Source organism: Moschus berezovskii, chromosome X (genome assembly GCF_049115385.1).
Source record: "Moschus berezovskii isolate FMDL1 chromosome X, NW_MosBer_1.0, whole genome shotgun sequence".
NCBI lineage: Eukaryota > Metazoa > Chordata > Mammalia > Artiodactyla > Moschidae > Moschus > Moschus berezovskii.
This window is the reverse complement of record NC_142488.1, coordinates 146,369,819-146,393,290: the sequence shown is the minus strand read 5'-3', so window position 1 is coordinate 146,393,290 and position 23,472 is coordinate 146,369,819. Positions and strand designations below refer to the sequence as shown.

At 60.4% G+C, this 23,472-nt stretch overlaps 1 protein-coding gene across 6 annotated transcripts; it reads right to left on the bottom strand.

The window, feature by feature from the left end:
* Nucleotides 1-23,003, bottom strand: HCFC1 (host cell factor C1). Of its 6 annotated transcripts, none has more exons than XM_055438458.2 (26): nt 21,541-23,003; nt 16,281-16,429; nt 15,968-16,128; nt 15,212-15,420; nt 14,270-14,354; nt 13,666-13,772; nt 12,394-12,573; nt 11,952-12,311; nt 11,564-11,724; nt 10,969-11,166; nt 10,379-10,603; nt 10,181-10,285; nt 9,600-9,855; nt 9,123-9,265; nt 8,844-8,982; nt 8,484-8,704; nt 6,647-7,994; nt 6,288-6,451; nt 5,210-5,783; nt 4,533-4,850; nt 4,208-4,326; nt 3,981-4,118; nt 3,491-3,676; nt 2,612-2,912; nt 2,154-2,217; nt 1-1,936 (listed from the first exon to the last, which is right to left on the bottom strand). In XM_055438458.2, exons 1-26 carry the CDS (start codon nt 21,731-21,733, stop codon nt 1,897-1,899), a joined length of 6,144 nt encoding a protein of 2,047 aa, XP_055294433.1. In that variant the 5' UTR covers nt 21,734-23,003; the 3' UTR covers nt 1-1,896. The 6 variants fall into 6 exon arrangements, with proteins under 6 accessions (XP_055294433.1, XP_055294432.1, XP_055294435.1 ...); XM_055438457.2 differs by having other exon boundaries at nt 5,210-5,786; nt 21,541-23,002; XM_055438460.2 differs by having other exon boundaries at nt 5,210-5,654; nt 21,541-23,002.
* Between the last annotated feature and the right edge of the window lie 469 nt (nt 23,004-23,472).

Sequence of the window (23,472 nt, the reverse complement as noted above, 5' to 3'; positions counted from 1 at the left end):
TTATTTCAAAAAAAGTCTTTTAATTGTTCAAAATAGCACAAAACGACATCGCACTATGGTAATATTGAGTCACGAGGGTTACTCTACAATAATGAATGGGCGTACTGTTTCCAGAAACAGAGATCAGAGGGCGCTCAGGAATTGGGCTGGGGGGAAGACAATGGGATCAGGCGGTGGGCTCCAAGGTGACTAAACGTGACGTTTTCCACAGCGAAATATACTATAATACAACAGAGGCCCCAGAGGGTGGGGGCTGGGGGCAGGGGTCTGCAGAGGCTGGGGTCTTCCCAGCCCCAGCTGCATCTCCAGGGCAGAAGAAGGGGCTTTGAAGACATCGGCTGTTCGGTTCAAATCCTTCGGTGCGACTTGCTTGCAAGTCTCACTCCTTGCTAAAAACCTTGGACACGGGGCACAGCTGGCACTGGACTAGCCACTCCCAGCAGAGCCCAGAGCCCAACTTCGTAGCATCGATGGTACCGCACGACTTCTCATCCCAGGCAGCCTCAGAGGCTGGGTTCCTGTCCATCGCACGCCATCCCTGCCCAGAGAAGGGTGGCCGCGGGAAGTGGCGGCTGTGTGTTGGATGGTCTAAGCGCTCATGCCAGGGAGGGAGCCTGGGGGTAGGCCACGGACCCAGGACTGGGTAGTGGGTTGTGCCCACACCTTTGCACCATCATCCTCAGGAAGTCTGACTCTGGGCTCTAGAGGACTCTCAAGCTCAAGCCTCTTAAGTGTTGCAGCCACGGCCTGTGAGGGGGGCAAGATTTGACCGCTCACCGTCCATCATCCCAGAGGCCTGGGGACAGGCAGAGGGGCATAGGGCAGGGGCCAGAAAGAAAATCGCACTGGGCAGCAGACACCAGGCCCACAGGGAAAATGCCATACTCCTTCTGCCCTGGCCGCCCCTCACTTTTTCGTCCAGAAAGATCCCTGCCAAGGCTTCGCCAAGGAGAAAAGGTATAAAAAAAAAAACAGAAAAAGATACACATTCTGTACACAACTAACAACAACAAAAAAAGGGACGAAACCCCACACGCTAAGACTAAAATTACAATAAAACTATTAACGTCATCCATTTCAACTTAAAAAAATACAACAAATGCAGCAGTTGGTGATGTGGCCCCTAACCCCAACCCCAGAGAGGCCGAAGCCGGGCTCGGTGGGAGGGCTCCTTGAAGCCCCAGGTTGGCGTCGGGAGGTTTTCACAGAACACTGCTCAGGCCACCACAGGGCTCCTTCTCCACCCCTTGCTTTTTCTTCTCTGAACGGGTAAGAGGAGGGGGAGGGAGGACGGGATGGGAGGACGAAGGCCTCTGAGAAAACATGTCAGCTTCCTATGGGACTGCCAGGCAGGGCAGGGTTGGATAAGCCAAAAGGGCAGGCGGGCGTCACGTGGCAAGAAATGCTAAGGTCACAAAAGAAAATAGAACCAGATAGATACCTGGTTCGGGGGGGGGGGCGCCTCCCAAGCCTCTGAGACTAGAGGTGGGAAAGGGGGCCAGGGGTGCTTCTACAAGCCCCCGCCCCCAACTCCTTGGGCCTTGGCTGATCCCTGGAGCCAAGGGCAACAGCGAGAGGTGTGCAGACTTTGGAGGAGGCAGGCTTTCTGTCCTCCGGTGCATTTCAGTCTCTCCCTCGAAGCTCCCTTGGAGGAAGGGGGGGCACCCGCTCCCTCGCTCGCTCTTTAGCATCTGCCTTCCGCTACCCCCCACCACCCCCCCGCAGCCATGGTAAAATGTGCTTTCTCAAGATTCTTGTAAAAACAGAGAGAGGAGGGGGAGAGGAGGGCAGCTGCTGGCTCGTGAGGGCGGAGTGTGCGCCGGGCGGGTGGGGTGGGCGGCGGTCCTGAAGCAGAGGGGAGGCTGGAGAAGAAGCCAGGCGCCGGGCAGCTGCCTCTCACTGACCGTCAGCCTTCGATTTCTTTGGCGCGGATTTCCTTGGAAGATGAGAGGCAAAGGCAAAAAAAGACAGGGTCAGCGTGGGTCTGCGTGGTGAAGTGAGCGGGACTCGGCCGGGGCTCCGGCTGCCCCCCAGGCTGGGCGGCCCCCCGCGTTTCAAGAGAAGCAGGGCCGGGCTGTCCCCACTGCTCCTTGCTCTCAGGGTCCGCCTACTCCCGGCCCCAGAAGGCTCTTGGAAAGGCACCCTCTGCTTACATTTCTGGAGACGACATGGGCCGCTTGCTGGCCGGCTTGGCGCCAGAGCTGTCTTTACTGGTTTCTGAAAGCAGAGAGAGGAGAGTGGGCGGAAAGCCCTGACGCTGCCCAGCACGGCGCGGCTGGGCAGCTAGTGTGCCACCTCCTCCCGTGGGCGTGTGCCCCAGGGTCCCGGCCATGCACATGCCACCCCCCAGGGCCATTCTGGATGCAGCTTAAAGGGTTCTGCTGTTGTCCCCCCAACTGACAGAGCAGCTCGAAACCTGGGTGCCCACCCCCTGCCTCCAGCTGCAGGTCCTGTTGGCCGTTCCCGTGCCACCCCCCTCCAACAGCCCCCCAAGAAGCTTTCTCCGTGGCACCAGGCAAGGTGAGGCATCTACCCACCCCAGAGGGTCAAGCTCACCAGGCCAGCAGCTGGCAAGAGCTCTCCCTCCCGACTGAGCCCCACACACACCCACCTTGCAACCACCTGACTTGGGTGGCTGGGCCATAGCCCTTCTCGTTGCGGGCGGCGATGCGGAAGATGATGGCGGGCTTGGTGGTGTAGTCGATGTGGGCGTTGGAGAGGCTGGAGGACTGCACGAGGCAGGAGGGGCTGGGCCCGCAGTACACCCTCATGAAGGCCAGCTGCGCCGGGGTCGAGCTCTTGGTCTCACCGCTGGCCTGCGCGCTCTGAATGGCCAGGTACACCGAGTACTCGATGATCTTGCCGGAGGTCACAGAGGGCGGCTCCCAGGTGAGGTGAGCACCGTCTGGACTCTGGAACAGAGAAAGCAGAGACTGAGGGGGCCGTCTTCGGCCTCTGTGACTTATTCCTCCCCTGCCCCTCGGAGAACAGAGGACCTAGACCGAGCTGAAGCTTCCAGAACTGGCAGCTTCTTCTTCACCCCCTTCCTAACACAACAAACCTATTTCACAACAGAGCTCAAGGAGCTACAAAGAGATGGCTTCGTCTGCCCCCACCTGGAAGACAGCCTGACACAACGGCAAAATGAACCAGGACGCCAAACACTTTCCTGGACCTATCCTATCACCTAACAAATGGCTTGTCATTTAGCCTCTTGGTGCCTCAGTCTCCCCGTCAGAAAAATGGAGAAAACCACAGGCCCAGACCTCGTCAGGGAGTTTAGGCATTAGAGGATTAGGTGAATGAGCACGTTAGTTACGGCTCATGCTGTGTCAGAGAGGGAGAGGACCAGAAGCTTCAGTCCAGACCCACTGAACTCTGCCTACATCTCAGGGGCCCCTCCCAAATCACCCCCACCCAGCCCAGCAAAGAAGAAAGTCCCACGAGCACGGACTTAGCTGAGGACAGAGGCTGATCTCACAAGACTCACTTTGCTGATTTTAATGGCACACGGGGCCCCCGGGAAGCCAGGCAGACACGTTTTAAAGGCTGAGATCTCACTGAAGGGCCCCCGGCCACAGGCATTGATCCCAGCGACGCGGAACTTATAGGCGGTGCCTGGCTGCAGCTCCTGCTTCTTTAGCTGGTTGTAGTCGGGCACGGTGCCCGAATCATCCTACAGGGAGAGATCAGGCGAACAGGAGAGATGAGAGTGACATGAATCCCACCGAGAGGGCTGCAGGAGTCAGTGGAGCACTTTTCCACCAGGAGATGGTGGGGTAGGCAAAGGGCAGCCATGGAAGCCCCATCATGACCAGGGGGGCCAGGGCGAGGGGGGCCAGGGCTGAGCTTTACCACTGCTTCAAAGGCTGCAAGGGGGATAGGGGGAGGAAGAGTCAGCTCTGAGACGGAGAGAGCATCCCTTGAGAGATTCACTAGTCCCTGCCCACCTGAGGGTGTTAGCTCCCAGGGATACGTACATCAGTTGGGACAGCGTCTTCGGGTGGCAGGAAATAGTGTGTCACCATCACATTGGTACCCTTAATGACCCCCACGTCAAACCACTGGTTCTCTTTCTTTACAGGGGCTTTGCTAGGTGGCGGTGGCAGGTCTGGCTTCTGGCAGGCAGAGAGGGAGAAGTGATCAGGACACCCTCCGAGTCTGGATCCATGAGCCCGCTCCCAACACCCCATCAGTCCAGACTCACCACACCCAGGGACTCAATGCCATTGGCCACTTCTGTCAGGGTGGCCGCGGCCTGCAGCTTCGCGGGGCTGGCCACGACGACCGGCTGGGGGGCCACGAATGTGTTGGATGGGGCCAGGCCTGGGAAGGAAAACAAGGTGTCAGCAAGAAAGTCTCCGGAGACCAGGCTTCTGCATAGGAGCCCCTCCCTCGGGCTACACGACAGGGCCTGTCTCTACCCTGAAGGACCTGGGAGCCCACTCACAAGACTTTCTTCCCGAGCCAACTGACTTCCCCAGGGGAGCAAGGCTGCAGGTCAACCCGTCCGTGGCCAGGGCCCCACGTACTCTCGGTAGCCGTGGGGGGCAGTAGGCCCACTGTGCTGGGCACGGCCCCAGCCAGCTCATTGAGGCAGTTGCTCTCAATGGTCGGGTCATTGAGGCTGTCGGCGGGAGCCAGCGCTTCCGTGGGCAGGTGGTGCTGCTGCTGCTGGGCCTGCGCCTCCTGGAGCTGCTGCTGCTGGACCAGGGCGGCCAGCTCCTGCTGTGTCAGCACGATGGGGATGGTGGTTGCCTGGCCTTCCTGGCCCTCAGCCGACAGGTGGCTCAGCTCTGCCTGCGTCACCGCTGCGGCTGCCTCTGAAGTATCCATGGGCTCCCCGGTGCCTGATTCAGGGGCAGATGACGACTCAGGAGGGACACCAGCCCCAGCTTCCCGCCACTGCCCTCTCAAAGTGATGGGCAGGATCCGTGGATGCCAGCCCTCAGAGCCTGTCCTCAAGACCTCTCCCCTACCCTCCCCCTGACGAGATCTGCCTCCTGCCTGCACACCAAAGTCAGCCCCCATCCCGGTTAGGCCATACTGTGCCATCCTGGTGGCAAACAAGCTCCCTTTGCTCAGGCCGCCTGGAGGTGCCCGAAGCGCGGTTCGTTACCCCTGAGCGGCCTGTCCCTCCCTCAGGGCTACCCCCCGGCCTCAAGCGAGGACAGCCTGCTGAGCCAGCTGGCCTATGCACGGCACCTACCCATGACAGCCTGCTGTGCGGCCTGGAGCACGGCCTGGATGGCCAGGGCCTGGGCCTCCTCCGTTGCTGCAGCCTGCGCGGCCGCTTCAGCAGCAGCAGTCACTGCTAGTTCCTCTGGGGTGAGCCCTGTCACCATGAGGGTGGTGGTGCCCGCCTGGGCCTCGGCCATCAGCTCTTGGGGAAGGGACAACTGGTCTACTTCAGACTGGGTGGGCGGCGGTGGCTGGACCACCACGGTGGCCACCACAGCCGAGCTGGCAGGCTCCTGGCCTGAAGACGGGTCCCCTGTACTGCTCAGATCCACGGCGGCCTGGAGCTCAGGGCTCTGGGAGGCTGACAGGACCTCGGCGGAGTCCCCCACTAGGGGTGCGGAGGCAGGCTGTAGGAGCTGCCGTGGTGGAAGCTGCTGGCGTGGCCCTGGCGAGGCCTGGAGCTCCTCTGGGGGCTGCAGGATGTCAACAGCAGAGAAGGGCATGTCAGAAGTTTCTGTGTTGGCTATGGTCACTGTAATCGTGGCTGGGATGGGGACTTCGGTGGTCAGAGCCCCTGGGGCAGTCTCAGTCACAGATGAGATCTTCTAGAAAGGGAGAGAAGCCCCCGTCAGAGGGGAGGAGAGGAAGACCGAAACGAGGCAGACCTTCATCTTTCCCTGTGGACCAGGATCTGCATTCTCAATGGGTTGCCACAACCCTGCCTGACAGACACGGACAGTAGGTCACCGAGTAGCAGGGGGCATGGCAAGAGAAGGTGAGACCTTTGACCCGCCAGCCCATTTTAACCCATTCCCAGAGAGACCCCTTGGTCTCATGAAAGGGGCCCACCAACTCCTGCTGTGCCACTCTATAGCCAAGTGATGAACAACAGGAACCAGCCACAGCAATAAAATCACCCACAAGACACCCACCAAGGACTGGGGCTTCCTGTGCCCTGCCCTATCAGGCGAGAAACTGCCCTTTTATGGTCTGGAAAAGGAGCCAGGAGCTGCGCGTGCCTGGAGCAACAGCGCCACCTGGTGTCCAGTTCAGGAACAACATGGGCCCAGGCGTGCCAGGTTGCAGGGATCCTCCTGGACTCTTACCGGCACCGAAGGGCCTGGGACTGGCGTGGACTGCGTCACGGTGGTCACAGCCCGCGTCAGCGCGGAGGACACTGTCGTCGTGATGGGACTGGAACTGGCGATATTCACACTGTCGCCCTGCGTGCTTTCTGCCTCTCCCTGGCTGCCGGCAGGCGGTGGGGGTTCTGGTGGGGCAAGCAGAGAGCAGGGTGACAGGCCCTCCTCCAGCAGGGCTACCACCCAGCTCTGCCGCCAGGGAACACGCTTGCCTGGAAGACCTGACCATACTGGGCAACCGGGCTCCACAGAATAACTGTGGGCCTCTCGGTGAGCCCTGGGCCCGGGAGCCCACAGGGACCCAGCTGGTTGCGTCCACCTACCTTGGTTGGAACTCATGTTGGAGGTGACAGTGGTGGCTGTGTGCGTGGTGCCTGTCTCGTGCGTCTCACAGGGTGGGTTGGAGCACACTCTTTGCGTCGGGAAAGGAGTGAGCAACGAAGCGCCAGCCTGGGGGGCAACTGCGGGCGGCACTGCCACCTCCAGGCTAGACTCCAGGGTCCTGTGGGAGGGCACGGCATCCGGGAGCAGGGAGCCCAAGCTGACAGACATGGTCGTGCCGGTGGAAGCGGTCTGGTGCGTCTCACAGGGCCGGCTGGCAGGAGGCTGCTGCCCACCCTCTGGCTGGCCTGCAGCCCCTCCAGATGTGGCCGTGGTGGGCGTGTGGGTGGTGCCCGTCTCGTGGGTCTCGCATGGGGGGTTGGAGCAGACCTGGGTCACGGTGGCCGAGGGGCACAGCAGTGCCTCGAGGGCCGCAGCAGTCACAGAGGCGCTGGCTGAGCTCTCGTACACGAGTGTGGGGGCCCCCAGCAGCTCATGGGGCTCCCCAGCACCCATGGCAGAGCAGGCCACAGTGGCCGTGTTGGTCGTGTGCGTGTGATACACCTCCAGCTGGCGCCCCACGGACACCAGCGGGCCCAGGCCGGCAAGGGACCTTTCCTCGCCACCGGGCCTGACTTGGGCACTCAGGGGCCCCAGCTGTAAGAGAGTGGCACCGCGGCCAGCGGCCTCAAGGGCCACGCTTGGTCTGAGGAGCGGGCCAGCCGAGCACGGGGCCCCGGTGGCCATCACAGTCATGGTGGTGCTGGTCGCGCTGGTCTGACGGGTTTGGCATGCGGGCTTGACAGAAACCTGGGCTCCCTCTGACGCCCCGGCAGCCACGCTGACCCGGACCATGGTGGGAATGGTGGTGGCCGCGCAGGCGAGCCGGATGTCTCGCCGCGGCCCGCCTCCAATGCCAGACATGGCAGTGGTGGCTGTGCTGGTGGTGCCGGTCTCGTGGGTCTCACACGGCGGGTTGGAGCAGACACGAACGACACTGCCATTCGGCTGGCCCACCGTGGAGGTCACAAGAGCAGCAGTGGCCTCCTGTCTGTCGCAGACGAACTGCACTTGGGTGGGCTGGGGGTGCCCCCCCAGATTAGCGACAACGGTGGTGGTGGCTGTGTTGGTGGTGCCCGTCTCGTGGGTCTCACATGGCGGGTTGGAGCACACCAGGGTCACGGTGCCGGGCTGCACATCACCCTGGCCCGAATCAGCGATGGTGACTGTGGCCGTGGGCTGTTCTGTCGTAGGAGAGGCCAGAATGGACACTGGGAGGTCGTGCACAGGCTGGGCCTCCACCCCGCTGGGGGCCGTGATCAGAGTCACCTGGGTAGGCTGGGAGACAGGCTGGGGAGAGGGCACACGGGGAGTTAGTGCTGCTGCCCATCCTCCTGTGTCTGCCCCTGCCACCGACCTGCAGAACCCCCGGGACCAGCGACTTGGCACCTAAAGCAAAAACCCTGGCAAGTCTAGGACCTGCTCACCCTCACTCCAAGACACTGACTGGCTCAGGGACCAGGGAAAAGGAACCGGGAAGTGGTGGAGGAGCAGGGCCTAGGCTGGGGCAAGCCCTTGGTCGGGCAGGGGTCGGTGGGGAAACCTGGCTGACCCCATGCTGTGCCAAGGCCAACTTCACCAGGAATTCAGCTCAAGATGCAAGAACAACCTAGTCCTCAAACGCTAAACATGGCTGAAACATATCGTCTCAACCCAACAGACTACCAGGCAGTGACTAAGAATCACGATTATGCACTTAAAGGGTAACCATCCTACAGGTGCCACGTGCGGGAGGGAAACCAAGGGCCTGGCGGCACACTGCAGCTCCGACTGCCCTACCTGCATGGTGATGGTGGGCGTGGTGAGCCCAGCGGCCGCTGTCAGCGTCGTCTGCGCCGCCGACACGGTGATGGCAGTGGGGTTGATCACCTGGCTTGAGAGGGTGGCGATGGTGCCCAACGTGGTGATGGGCGTGGCCAGCGAGGCGCTGGTGCTATGGCCCCCGGCTCCGGCCAGGCTGGTGGAGACGGTGCCTGTCACCGTGCCTAGAGTAGTGACGCCTGGAGGCGGGGAAAGGAGGGGGTGCGGGCGGGTATGGGAGGTGGTCAGCGGCTGGTGCGGCTGTTCTCCCTAGGTGAGTGGGGCCAGGGCACACCCCAACCCTGCCCCTCGCGGCTCTGCACCCCGAGGCCTCCATACCTGTGGTGCCCTTGACGACCAGTGTGGTGACGGCCGGCTTGACAGCAGAGACGGTAACGGGGGTGACCAGGCGGACACCCCCCATAGGCACAGTGCGGAGGATGGTGCCTGGCTGGCCAGGTGCGCCCTTCAGCACCACCTGGAAAACCGGAGAAAAGGGCGCCCACGTCACCTGGGGGCTGGCCAGAGCAGACCCTGTGCTGCCCCTCCCAGGGCCCGCGTGGCCTGCTGCGGTCCCAGGCTGGACCCTCGGGGAGGACAGGGCCAGGCACACCTCACCTGGGTCACTCCTTGTTGCCCATGGCCCGTAGCAATTTTGGGAACAGCCGTGATGATTTTGGCAGGGGCTCCAGTTCCAGAAGTCATCACCTTGGTGGTGATAATAGTGATGGGCGACTTGATGCCAGCACTGCTAGTCACGCCTAGAGGAGAGGGGTCATCCTGGCTTCAGGAAGGGCCAGGCAACAGTGCTGGCCTCCCACCCGGGCCCACTTCTCTCAGGCCCTCTTTTCAAACAGTTACGCCTGTTGCCCCTCAATTAGAACGAAAAAGTACGAACTGCAGCCGTACCCTCACTACCTCCTGACAAATCGTAAACAAGGGGCAAGGGCAGAGCAGATGGGAAAATCTTACACAAGAGGTAAAGACAGGGCGGAGCAGAGAGAAAAATCTTAAACAAGAGGCAAAGAGAGGGCAGTGCAGAGCGGAATGGAAACCCTCAACGGAAAAGACGTTGCAGACTGGCTACCCCCTCACCTGCTTTCTCCCCAGCACAACGGGGAAGGCCCCTACCCGTGGCGCCCGCCTGTGTGATGATGGCCGACATGGGGATGGTCTTAATGATAGTGGTGGTGCCGGGTTTGGTGGTGCTGGGGGACACACTGCTGATGCCCAAGATGGTAGGCTTAGTCCCTGCCCCGCTGGCCTGCGTGGTTGTGATGATGGTAGTGGGCTTGCCATCTGCAGACGTCACCAGCTTCAGGATGGTCCCGGCTGGCAGGGGTCCTTTGGTCTGGAAGGGGAAAATGCACGGGGGGGAGGAAGGCTGAGATGAATGGGCATCACTGCCGGGATGCAAAGTGTGGCTTTGCTGTCGTTGTTGAATTTTAATTGAAGTCTCCGAGAGCGTCAGTCAGTGATACACACACGTATGTGTCATTTTTTTAGAAGAACTGAAAGTTTAACGTTGAGTCTAGTCTGGCCAGGATTCACTGCTAGCCCAAGCAGCTTGGACTGAAGACTGCAAGTGACTGAATCAAGCAACAGGACCTTCTGAGCCACTCAAGCTCGTGGGATCTTGTCTAGGCAGGGTCCCAGTCTAGGGTTCACAAGCTCACCTGGATGATCTGAGTCACCGGGCCTGTAGATGCCTGGCCTGTGACTGCCGAAGTCTGAACTGGTTTGGTCTGGACCACTGACATCACTTTGCCCAGATTGGAAATCTAAAAACGAAACGACAGTGCACCAAAAAAAAGTGATCCAGAGACCGGTCAAGGGCACAGCCTGGGCTGGGCGCTCCCGGTGCGGCCACTCACCAGAGCACTGCCTCCCGGGACTGAGATGGGGCTCTTCACCAGGGTGATGGTCTTGGTGACCCCACCCACCACTGTGGTCACCACCTGTGCTTGCTGGGCCACTGTCACGGTCCCGGACTTGTGTACAGTGATGATGGGACGGGTAGATGTGTTGGCGGCAGAAGAGACAGAGGTCCCCACCTGGGCAGCTGCAGTCTTCAGCATGCGAGTGGCTGGGTTGCTCACCTGGAGATGGCAGAGAAGAGTGGTGGGTGGGGCAGAAAGCACCCCAGACTCAACCTAGAACTGGGCAGGGGTGGGTGGGTGGAGAGCTGCCCCCTGCGCATTTGTGTATGTCCACCAAGCTCAGTTTCATTCACCTCTCCTTTAGCGCAACAAAGGAGGTCACTGGGCCACAGGTCTGGCCACAAGGCTGCCACACCCCCATGGCTGCCAGCTTATTCCCCAGCCCCCACCAAGCACCAACCACGGACCTCCATCCTCTATGGTTGGTCCAAAGGCCAGAAGCAGTGACCACTGTCTCATGATGATGCCCAGAAGCCCCCGGCCCCAAGGCTGTGGGCTCAGAACCAGCCCCGAGGGACGCTCACCATGACTGGCGAGGAGGCCACCTTCACAGTGGCTGGCAGCGTGGTGGTGCCCGGCGTCACAGCCACAGTTTTGACGATGGTGGTGCCAGCCGGGACACTCAGGACCGTGGGTGCCGAGGAAGGAGGGATCTTCTGTGTGGCAGCAGCCGCGGCTGCCAACGCAGCCATGCCACTCATCTGCGGGCTGCTGCCAATGACCTGCAAGGGACACAAGGAGTGTGAGCCCACAGGCAGCAGCAGGCCCAAGGCGGCCCCAATCCCTGCTTCCTGGAGCAGCACCTCTTGACTTTGAGGATGGCGAGGCGCTGCTCTACTGACCCCAGACCTGGACACCCACCACCGACCAGGCCCGTGTCAAACCCCAGCTGGCCAGCTTCTCCCCTCAGAAAATACACATTTAAAATGTCCTTGAGATCAGATGGCAAGGAGACCATTCTGAGGCGTCAGCTTACTAATCCTGAAGTTAGTGATGAAAGATCGCCTCATCAGCACTTTCCAGGCCCTGGATGAAAGGCGCTAGCACAGGGTGGGAGTCAAACCCCGCCAGTGCGCCACTACCAGGAATGTCTAACCGCGCCTTGCCCTGGCTCCTTACCGTCCCCTGGGCACTCTGTGTAGGCACAACCATCCGCATGCCTGCGGGAAGGGAGGTCACGGTCACTGGGGCTTTCCCAGCCTGGCTGGCAGGTCGCATGGTGACCAATGGGGTTCCCGTGGTAGCCTGAGGACCGGTCACTTTCAGCACAGCCGGGACACCTGTTCAGAGAGGGTGCTGAAATGAGCAACTTCCGGGACCTGCTTGGGCTTCAGCTCCCGCCCTTCCAGCACTGCTCGGGGATAGTCTCTGCAGGTCAGGACCGGGCCCCGGCAGCAGCTCAGCCTCCGGTCTGCACTAACGGCCTCCAGGTGTGCAGTCTAGCAGCCCCCGCTCAGGCATGCCACCTCCGGGTGAGCCAGTTCCTGCCCTCGAGCGCCCGGCTCACCTTGAGTCCTAGCTGCGGCGGGCACGGAGATTGAGCTGCCAGGCACCGTCGGCAAGACCTGGATGGTGGTGGTGGTCGGGGGCGCGGCAGCAGCCTGGGGCAGGAGCGTGATGCCTACTTGGGTCAGCGGCTGCACGGCAGGTGCGGCTGCTGCTGGGGCAGGGCTCTTGGGAGGGTTGGCAGGCACAGACGGGACTGGATTGGGTGTGGGGGAGGTGGCAGTGGCAGCCGTGGCAGGAATGTCATATTTCTGGAGCTGCAGAAGGTAACTGTCGGCTGTCGCCACGGCCCCCCAGCTCACCTCCAGGGAGTTAGTGTTGGCTCGCACCAGCTGTACCCGGGCTGGAGGTGGCGGCTTTTCTGTAAGAGAGCATCACTGGTGAGGAGGGAGAGGCAGACACTTCGGGGGCGGGTGTGGCAGCTCTCCTCCAGTTAGCCTTACCCGTTTCCAGGTACCAGAGGTCCTTGCAGCAGACCTGGTTGTTCCAGGCCTTTCGGTAGCCGTCACGCCCACTCCAAATGTAAAGGCGGGTATTGATGGCTACTGCGCAGTGGCCGGCACGGGCCCGGGGAATATTGTCTTCCAGCGTATCCATCAGGATGGTCTCCCAAGCCATGGTATCTGGGGAGGACAGGATGTGAAGGTCAGCAGGGGACAGAGGAACCAACAACCCTCAGGGGCTCTTTGGCCTTTTGCTGTCAGGGATGGGGAATTAAAACCAGGAAGTCATCCAAGATTACTAAAGCAAGATGAAGACAAAAACAAAAAAAACACGATTCCGTATGGCAAAAAGACCGTACAAAATTAGAAACCACGAACTACAAACTGGAAAAACTACATGAAGGACACAGTCAAAGGCTCCCCTTCTTGCACATGGAGCAACACAAAAGCCTCTAGAAAGAGATGGGCAAAGAGGAACGCAAGTTACGGAAAAAGTGACAGAAGATCTCAGAAAAGAAAAATACATACCCTCACTCAAGATAAAAGAAAGGCAAACTGAACCCAGAAGGTGCCTGGCAGCTTGATGTTCCTTTTGCTGCAGCCAGGGTTGAGGGTGAGCAGGGGACGGGACCTGGGGCTGGCCCATGGGAAGTCAAGCACCTATTGGGCTTGGTGAAGAGTGTACGCTTTGCCGGCCCGGTGAGCACTGCTAGGGACATCTGCATGTCCGGTAACATCCCCCTGCCAGCAAGGCTACCTCTAGGTTGTCCCCCTTCGGAAACACCTGCACGTGGCGAGAATGGTGCGAGGATACTCACGGAGCAGCGTCGGTGCAAGTTTTGACACCACGAGCGCAATTCAAAAGAATGAGCCACTCGCCCTGCGGGGATGGGATGGTCTCCAGGACAGAGGAAACACAAGGGCCAGGCACTGTGCTGCGTAGAGCAGGCCACCGTCCTGTGTGCTCCGTTTTTAAGGAACCTATAGGCAATGCTCGCATCTATAGCGCGGTCCCTGCAGGGTGGGTGAGAAACCACCAACAGGAGACGAGAGGGAGGCACTGCGTGGTTACGCCGGTGAGGAAGAGCCTATTCAAAACATGCCAAAGAGCGTCCCTCAGGGCGCTTGGACCACTGGCTACGCCTCACAGAGTTCTAGAGGCACGGCCTAGAAGCAGCTCGGCCCCCTGCGCCCCCAACACAGCCCGCAGGCCGAGGTGGGCCGGCCTCCCGCAGCCCTCTGCAGGCCGCGCTGAGCCCGAGGAGGCCATACCCAGGTTGAGACAAGCCAGGGTGTTGGTACACTTCCACTCCTTCTCGTGTGTGGCCACTTTGACGTCATCCATGACGAGAGGCACCCAGCCACCAAACACGTACATTCTGGGACGAGGGAGGGAAGAGTAGGAGACGATTGTGGACGAGGTGCCAAGCTCGAGGCCACCTCTTCCATCCAGAACGTCCTGAACACACTGGGTCCTCTAGTTCTCCCCGGGACGCACAAAGCTCTGAACACGGCCCTCTCTGCCTTGGTGGCTCAGCCCTCACAAGAACTGTGTCACCTCTAGCGCATGGAGCTTCGGTACAGCTCACCCAAAGCTCCACTCTGCCCCCATCATCCTTATGTTCACTGTGGGACCTTGGCACTGACAAAGACACTCAGCTGCTGCTGCAGAGGATCTAGAACAATCTGTGTCCCTCTACCCTCTTTTTTTTTTTTTGGTCCCCCAGGGTCATAAGGGGAAGACAGGGCTGCTGAATGCCAGCCCAGCCAAAGAGAGGTCTCCTCAGGCCTCAGGGATTGCTGGAACGAAACTGTCAGCCCATGGGGGTTGGAGACGGGGGCTACAAGGAGAAAAAAGCCACGGCTGGCTACTCACTTGTTTCCTATGGTCGTGGCCGAGTGGAGACTTCGAGGAAGAGGTGCCACCCCGCTGAGGCTGGGCTTATTCCACGTCAAAGTCTCTGTGCGGAGCAGTGAGAAAAGAAGGTTACTCACACCGGGTCAGACACGTGCCCTCTGACCCAGAGGCTGTGTCCCAGATGTGGGGAAGGCTCTGGAAAGCAGGTGTCAACACAGCACAAGAACTGCACGCCTGGCCTCCCAACAGGCTCGAGAGCCCCCCTGATCACCAGGCTCTGGCACTTCCCAAGCAGTCTTTCCCGAGCACCTGCTATGAACCAGGGCTGGGGCTGGGGTAGGACCTGTCGCCACACCCTTCAGACTCACCATAGCACCTCCCACTCCCGTCAGCTCTGCCATCTACAGACCCAGGGCTACTAGGATTCTGTGCCCAATAAGCTCTCTTTAGAACACTGATGCAACGCTACAGGACCACCTAACCCTCTGTAGTTGTGCAGTCAGCCACCTTCTCCCCTCCGCCTTCTTCAGGTCAAAAGCCTGAACTCCTGATTAATTGTCTGTTGACCTGCCCAAATAGCCCCCAGGGTTCTCACTGCGTCTGGGCAGCCCCTCTGACTGGGATAGACCAGGGTGCCCTGCTCCCGGCACACCGTGACCACTGACGAGTTGACAGGGACTCGTGCTACCTCACCCACACAACGTCATTCTAGAAAGGCCATTCCCTCGCCCCTCACTCTACTGCAAGCTAGCAGCTCGACTCAGCCAACAGAGCCTTGCTCTTTCTTAAACACTGCAAGCTCAGGGCAAAGAGGACAGCCCCAGATAGGTCCTATCCTGACCCAGTCACAAGAAGGGTGCTAGGTGGGACACCCCCTCTGCAAGAGCCCCACCACAACACCCCACGCCAGCTGCCCAGCTGTATTCCTAGACCACAGGAGCAGCCACACCCATATCATACCAATATCCAGGGTCCAGAGGTCCCCCAGCCTGCAGCCACTCATCCCTCCATAGATCACCAGCTTGGACTTCTTGTTGTCTTTCTCAGTGTAGACCACTGCAGTGTGAGACTCTCGGGGTGGGGGCAGGACACCGTAAGTGATGGGAATGTCCCAGGCTACCACTCCAGAGCCTGGCCTCAGTTCCAGGATGTATAAATCATTCAGGTACCTGGAAAAAAAGGTCAGGTTAGGGCAGGCTGCCCGCTTTGACAGGGGAATGGCAGACTCCTGGGGAGACAAAGCGGGACTAAGGCTACACGGACTCCAAATCCTTCTACCTCTGTCCTCACCCCTAAGGATGGGTGAGAGTGGAAGGGGAGCAGCAGGATGGGGTGTGCTCAGCTGCCCTGCATGAAGCTGGACATGACATAAGGACCTCTGAGGTGAAAAGGGAGCACCAGCTCAGAACTACCTGCAGACTCTAGAAAGACCCTTGGAAAATACCCATCACGAAGCCTGCAGGCACCGAGAAGGACCAGCTCTAAACTGGGTCTGAGGAGCAGGAACCAGCACAAGGCAAGGTTGGAAGAACCAACCCTCCTCCCACGAGGCCTCCTGGGGGTTAGACACCTAAGCGCTGGAAAACTCTTTAAAGGGCGTCTAGGGCCACCCTCCTGTTTCACAAACGAAAGGGACCCGGTACAGCAAAATTGACTGCCGTGTGGGTGAGCACCCCGGCCTTCATGGGATTCCACACGAACAGGACAAAGCCTCACCTCGGAATGTTGTTCTTGGGGTCCTCACTATCATTGGCCAGACCCCCAAACAGGTAACATTTGTTGCCCACAAGGGAGAAGCTGTGCCCGAGCCGAGGACACGGAGGAGGCCCATTTTTGGGCGTCTTTGCTTTCAGTCTCTTCCATTCCCACCGACTTGCCTGCAAAATCAAGGCTCAGTGATTAACTCAAGGGTGAGCTGGGTCGTTTGTCAAATACGGAGGGTCTGCTGGGGGTGGAGGGGGCACTTGACTGGGGTAAAAAGGTCCTGGTGGCGCAGGGCCTGCCCCTGCTCTGACAAGCAAGACGCTACCTGGAGCTCGTAGAGGTCGTTGCTGTACTTCCCGTATTCCACCATCCCTCCGAACACAAGTAGCCGTGTCCCATCACACACGAAGCCATAGGCTGCACACCCAGGAGGGATGTCCCCTCTCACAGCCGGGATGAACCACTGGTTGGTCGCTGGGGGACAAAAGTTAGCAGAAGTCAGAACACCCTGGGAGCCACCAGAACCAAAACCACCACCCCTCTGCCTCCCTAAATCCACCAGCCTTCAAAATACAGTCCAAGAAAGGACAGGCTAAGACAGCGCCTCTTTTCCCAAGGATGTGGGACTTCTTCCTTTGAGCATCCAACTGCCTACCCTCTAAGCCATATTCCAAACCCTTTGGCCTCAGAGACCACCCCAGTCACCCTGATTCTCATCACGGTCATCTTAATAGGCAGGAAGTCACTGACAAGAGAATCGGTCAGCTTCTGGGGATGGGGCCACCTCCCGCCACTCTATGGGGACTTGGAAAGAAACATCTAATACCCAAGCTACCCTCCTGGAGACCCACAGCTGGCTGTACTTCTCAGTGGCTGAAAGAGCGAACAGTGCAGGCCACGGGCGGCAACCCGATTGCAGGCCGAGGAGAGCCGCGGACACACTCGAGCCCTGCCGCGGCTTCCCAGGTGACGGTCCACAGCCCCCTCCCCCAGAATTCAGGCAGAGGCGGTGGTGGGCGGCCTTCCAGCCCTGGAAGCTGCCTCCAATCTACCGCCTTGAGCCAGGGTGGAGCTCCCCAACTGCCCCTGCTCCGCTTGGCACCCCCGTCCCTCCCAGGCAACCAGTCCCTTGCTGGCTGTGCCAGGGCTTCCTGGCAAAGTCACGGGGAAAACGCTGCCCTCTTTGGAGGGACTCCTCCTGTCCTATGTTATTTGAAGGGCCATCCCCTGAAACACACATTGCATTCTCACCAGACCCCTCAAACCAGCAGCCAGCTGCAAACCTGACTCCACGCCCCTCCATCAGTTTTGGTCAAACATGGGCGAGCAAATCAGGACTGAGGAGATGGTGGGCAGGGCAGGGACCTGAGCGCCAATAGAGCCCCTCCCAGGGCGTGACAGGGGCCGGTCCCTACCACCCTTTCCACGCTGGGTAACCGGACTCCCACAGCGTCACCCTCAAGGGGGGAGAGGCCTGCCCCCGCACCCCAAAGCACATTGCACCTCCAGGCATAAAGACACTTTGGCCACTTCCCAGGTGGACACATCCTTGGAACGGGCTGCGGATCCCACCCGCAGTTCAGGGGAGTCACTGGGCCTCAGGGATGCCCCACACTCCCCTCCGTCTCCCCTGCCTGCTCTGTGCACCCTGGCCCCAGAGTCCGGAGGTCCGCCTTATCCTTCCTTGAGGCGCAAAAACAAACTGAGAAGAGCAGCAGCTTTCCAGGCTTCAGCCCTCAGTCCTATACAAACTGGGGGGAGATGGCTCATGCAGCGCCCGAAGAAGCTACATCCAAGTTCCCAGGATAAATGCCAACACAGACCTCTGAACCTCCCTCCGTGGACACAGGAAAGAAAAGAGTGAAGTCGCTCAGTTGCGTCAGACTCTTTGCGACCCCATGGACTGTAGCCTACCAGGCTCCTCTGTCCATGGGATTTTCCAGGCTAGGGTACTAGAGTAGGTTGCCATTTCCTTCTCCGGGGGAATCTTCCCAACCCAGGGATCAAACCCGGGTCTCCCTCATGGCAGACAGATGCTTGACCATCTGAGCCACCAAACTTTTTAAAACTGGACACAGGAACAAAGGGCGAAAAGGGAAATAACTGACCAGAGGTCACACGAGACGAGAACCCTGTGTCCGAGTAAAAGGGACTGCCAGGTGCCTCGAGGGCCAGGGGGAGGCTACATGGGAAAGGGACGGGCCCACAGGTGTCGGGTCACCTGTCACCCGATTCAGGGACTGGTTGAGAGGGACCGGTGACGTCCCAAGAGCTCATTCTGCAGCACCCAGGAGGGGCTGACCTCGTTCTAGAACACTCCAGGCAGGAGCAGGCTGTCAGGCAGCATGGGTTCCGGGCTGAAGCCTGGTTCTGCCCTGAGATGGCAGCTGTCCCCTAATCCTATCACCCCTCACTCATCTAGGGGGGTGGGGGAATGCATGACCCCTGCGGGTCCCTCCTCCCCCCTCAGTTCTGGCTTGTCGCTGCTCTCGGCTGGGAGGGGGGCTAGGAAGAGACGCCTGTACCCTGGAGGAGGTGGCCCAGCGCCCCCCACCCCGCTTCCTGCATGGTGGAGGCAGTGGCAGGTACTAGGAGGCATAGAGTGGGGGAGATGATTCTCAGAAGAGGTGATGCAGGAGTCAGGGCCTTGAAGACTGAACAAGACTTCCCAATAAGTGAAACCGGTGGGGCCGGGCAGGAAGTGCCTGTGAGAACGCGAAAGGCCTGGAACAGAGGGTGAACAGGTTGGAGATAAGCTCAACTTAGTAACCAATTAGCTCCAGGAAAAGCACGCCCGGGAGGTGTCCCCAAAGCGGGGGCCTGCGCCTGATAACCAAACCGAAGGCCGAGACAGCCAACAGGGTGACCCTGGACCCAGCACATCCTGCCTAAGACCCCAGGGTCTGCGTGTGCGAAAACAAGGAAGTTTCACCAGCCACTTTCCAAGGTGCCTTCCAGTGTCATCAGCTGGGCACGATGGAGAACCACTGAGGCAGACCTGCCTCGACCACTGCTTTGCCCAGCAGCCACAGCCTCCCCACACCAGGGCGCACCCCGCCGTGTCAGGGCCAGGGCCCCTGGGTGATCCACTTTGGTGTTGCCAGAAACTTCCCTGAGGTCGAGGACAGGTCTCCCAAAGGCCAGGGAAGTGTTCCACAGCCACCGGGGAGGAAGGACACACATTTCCTCATGCACCCCCTTCCAGTTCAGTGCACACCTGCCACCCCCAGCCCTGTCACCCTCAATCTCTGAGCTGCCTGAGATGGCAAAGCAGGCACGTGCCCCCTAGGGTCTTTTGTCTTAGCAACGGGGAACTCTCTCTGAACAATGAGTCTCTCTGAGCATTCCTCTTACACAAGGAAAAGCTAGAGAATATGCTCTGACCTCATTTAAGACACAAGATAAGCAGGAGGCCGGCTGTCAAGGTGGCACTAAAGATGCCCTAAGAAGGATGCTGGGCATCTGTGCCCTGGTTGGTAGGAGAGAGGCCACACCAAGCCCAGCTCTCTGAGAACAGCAGAAGTTCGAGGCTCCGTCAAACAGGAAAGATTAACACGCGGTGAGGATCAGGGAGCTGCGTCCACGAGTGGCAAGCAGTCGCTGAAGAAGTTCTTGGGGCACTTTCTGAACTGGTACCCTGGACGAATCCAGGGCTGCAGCCCTTTGAAAGGCTGGCTCCCACTACTACACAATGTACCCTTCCAGAGGGGGAACGAGCGAATGCCGAAATGGTCAACTCAGTTTAAATACACGCATGTCGACACGGAGGCCCCAGGAAGCAGTGGCCTTTGGAGCTGATGGTAATTAGGACCCTGGCCTACTTTCTAAAATTGGCGTTCCCTGCCAAGGAACCTGCTCCAGGCCTTACAAGAAGGAAGGTGGTCCAAGGGCTTGAGGAGGTTCTACTGAGTGCGCCAGCCTCTCTAAAAACAGCCCTGCCCCTCGGCCTTCCCTTACTGGGCTAATCGCTGCCGCCGCAGCTGTCCAAGCTGGCACAGAGCTCCAGCAGCCAGCCCAGCCTCCCCGGAGGCAACAGGTGCTCCGACCCAGAATGTGAAGGGTCACCGGCAACCCACCAGCCTTGGAAAGTCAACTTTGTAGGGTCAACCACTTACAAGACGCGAGCACACTGAACTCTGTGCCTCGGGGGAGGCGCGGGCGGGGAGCACTCAACTGAGAGAAAGCTCGGCTCCAACCCTCAGCGCAGAGCCCTCAGCCCACCGACTAACAGCCTCGCTCAGAGTAACCTTGGAGCTGGGGGTGGCGGCAGCGGGCGGGGGACACGGGGTGCCCAGACCCGAGGACACCGGCCTGCCAGAACCCTGGGACAGGACGGCTCAGGGGCCGTGTTTGGCAGATGAGCTGGCGTGGGGAGAAAGGGTTCGAAGCCAGCCCCTGACCGCGACTGACCCCAAAGCGACCTGGAGCTGCAGAGGAGAGCTTCCTAAAAGCACACTATGAGCTGGGAGGGGGTTTGCAGCAGCCCCACCTCCACCTCTCAGGCTCTGGAACAGAACGCAACACGCCCATGGCCCACTGCCCCCAGTGAGAACGCTCAGTACCTCTCCCCAGGCCAGCCTCCATTCAACAGGCAGCTGGGGCCCACGAAGGCACCAGGTGTACCAACTGGCCACCATGGGGGAGGGGGCCGCAGGAGGATGGGGCCAAGCTCTAGAGACAGAGCAGGGGCACCAGACAACAGGCCCAGAGCGAGTCAGCCTGGCGGCAACACCCGGAAGCAAGGGCGCACCGCGGTCTTCCACTCTGACTGCACCTCACTCCTCCCAATGAACCCAGCCTCGGGTTTAGGGGCGGCCTGGGAATGGGCAGGGTAACCTCCTCAGTCTACTGCGGGATGACGGAAACTAACCCCTCTCTGTTCCAGCCAAAGGCCCCAGATCCAGACTACGGGCTATGGGAAGGGGAACACTGCAGGAGTCGACACCGCAAGTGGGGAACGGCAGCGTCGTCGGATTTGGAGGGCCCCAGGACGACAGTTCCCCAGCGTGGCACACCGCCCGCCCACCCCGTCCCCGGGTCAGGATTGAGGCCGCTCAACTCTGCCCCTTTTCTCGAGACGGCCACCTCATCTGTCATCGAAAAGTTGTCACTGCTCCCCAAAGCGCACCAGAGATGAGGAAGAGCCTAGCAGGCATGGTGGTGGGGAAAGGGGTGGGACTCTGCGCCAAAGAGACGCATCCGCCCGCCTAGTTGGCGGGGGTAACGGTGTCTTGTCTGAAGTCACCACCGCGGGCGCCGCCCCCGCTCCCTCACCAGCCGGCCTAGAGGGTTCCTCTCCAATACTGAAAGGCACCCTCTTCGAAGGCAGGAGAAGCAGGGGTGTCAGGACGGGGATAAGGGCAAGGCAAAACAGACAAGCCATGCAGAGCAAAGGGTCTCGGAGGGGAGTCCCGTGCGGCTAGGAGAAGGAACGGGAGGAGGGGGGAAGAGGGCAGCCGGGGAAGGGAAGAGAGGAAGGAGGAAGAGAAAGGGAGGAGAGGAGGAGGAGGGAGGCGAGGGAAGGAGGGAGAGGGAGGAGATGGAGGAAGGGAAAGATCCGAGAACCCAGCGGGCTTTGCACTCACCCGTGTTGTACACGTGCAGCTCGTCCACTATCCCCTCGTTGCCGCCGCCAAACACCACGATGAGCTCCTTGATGGCCACGGCGCGGTGGCCGTGGCGGGGCCGGGGCACTGGACCCGACCAGCCCACCACTCGCTTCCAGCGGGGCTGCAAGAGCACCGCTGGCGAGTTGGCGGGTGACACGGCCGAAGCCATAGTTCCGGGAAAGGGCGCGGTGGAGAAAAGTCGTCAAGTGGGAAGGGAGCCCCCCAATTCCACTCACACACACCCCTTTTCGTCTAAGGTGGCTCTCACTGAGAAACTGTTCCTCACACAGCGGTGGACGGCTCCATGGAGGCCGCCATCTTAACTATTTTCTCCTTCCCTTCTCCTCTTCCCCTTCTTCTCGCTTACCGCGTCTCGTCAAGAGCCTCTTGAAACTGTCAAGCGCCTGGACCCGAGAAGCTGTAGGCCGTCGAGTCCCGCCGCCCTGACTACTTGCCTGGGAGCTCCCAGTTACAGGCTCGAGCGGGAGGCCCTGGGAGCCGCCATCTTGAGCCGCCTCTCTCTCCTCCCTTCCTCAGTCGTAGCCCTCCCCTGCCGGAAATGGCGGAGCCCCGGCCCGGTTCCCACACCCCCCGAGTCCCCTGCACTGGCCGGCTTCCGGGGCGGGTGGAAAGGAGCCACAAGCACAGCGGTTGTCTCAGCCCCGCCGGCGCTCAGACCACAATTGTGGGAGCCGCCATCTTGAGACCGTCCCGCTTCCCCGCCCAGCGCTTAGTGTAGAGGCCGCTCCCTTAACAGCCTCGACACTCGTAAGGAATAGAGGTGCGCCAGAGGCCGGTGAAAGGAGCTTGAGTTCTTGAGGGCTGCTCAGAGACTCGCCCCTTATGGCTCGTGAAGTCTCGAGCGTCTACCCTTAGTCCGCCTCTGCTGCTCAAGCTGCGCCTGCCGCCCTGGGAGCCGCCATCTTGAGACTAGCTCCCCCTTCCCCCCTATTCTCTTCCTCCCGGGTCAGTTCTTCCACTGCAAACCAAACGCAAGGCAGCGTCCGATCCTCGATTTCCTCTTTATGACTCCTTTCCACAGGAGCCGCTTCAAAAAGGCAGAGTTAGGCCCCGAAGTGGCAACTGTACGGCAGGAGGAGCGGTAACGGCAGGGCGCTCATGCCTCCTCCCTGGGAGCCGCCATCTTGTGTGAAGAAGTAACAACTAAACATGGCGGCAGCGGTGGTCGGGCGAGGGGCGGAGTCAGATGACGTCACTGTTTCCACCCCCCCCCACCCCGCCCTCGCAGGCTTCGCCTCCCGGCCGAGGCCCGTTAAAGGAATTCCGCTCTGCTTCGCGGCAAGGGACCGGGGCCGCTGCAAGCTCGGCCTGAGGTTAGGGTGCGCTCGGGTCAGGCGCAGGCGTGCCCAGCTCTGTTGCTGCCGAAGCGCGCCTCCACGCCTCCGTCCTGGGAGCCGCCATCTTGCCACTTCCCCTCGCCCGGCCGTCCGCGGGCGTCAATAGCGACTTTCAGCACAAAACAAAGATGGCGGCTGCGGCATCTGGGGAATGCCCGGATGAGAATGCCTCAGACGCGGTTGGCCCCGCCCCCTTGGGAACTGCCCCCCGGGTCGCCTAAGGGACACTCGCCAGAGGAATCGTTTTAACGAGCAGTGGGGACAGGGCAAAGGTTGCAGAGAGTGGCTGACGGGAGACACTAAAACCAGGCTTCGGATCGGGGAGCGGACATTTTCCCTCTCCGCACATCCAGCTGCCTCCGGGGAAGCAGCCCGAAGGCCGCCACGGGGGGAGTCGGGGGCGGGGCGAGCGTGGGCGATAACGCGGCCTGGCGCGCGACGCCGAGGGCGGAGCCCTCCCAGACTCCCAGGCCTCACGCCCCGCCCCCAAGTGGGGGCGCCGCCGATACCCCGCCGGCGCCCCAAGGAAACTAGCCGGGCTGCCGCGCGC

Coding starts and splice junctions, on each gene's coding strand:
- HCFC1 (XM_055438457.2), bottom strand. CDS start 21,733: ATGGCTTCGGCCGTGTCACCCGCCAACTCGCCAGCGGTGCTCTTGCAG. Junction 10,604..10,968: donor TGGCCTCCTCGCCAGTCATG/GTGAGCGTCCCT, acceptor TGCCATCTCCAG/GTGAGCAACCCAGCCACTCG. Junction 2,913..3,490: donor GTGCCATTAAAATCAGCAAA/GTGAGTCTTGTG, acceptor TCTCTGTTCCAG/AGTCCAGACGGTGCTCACCT.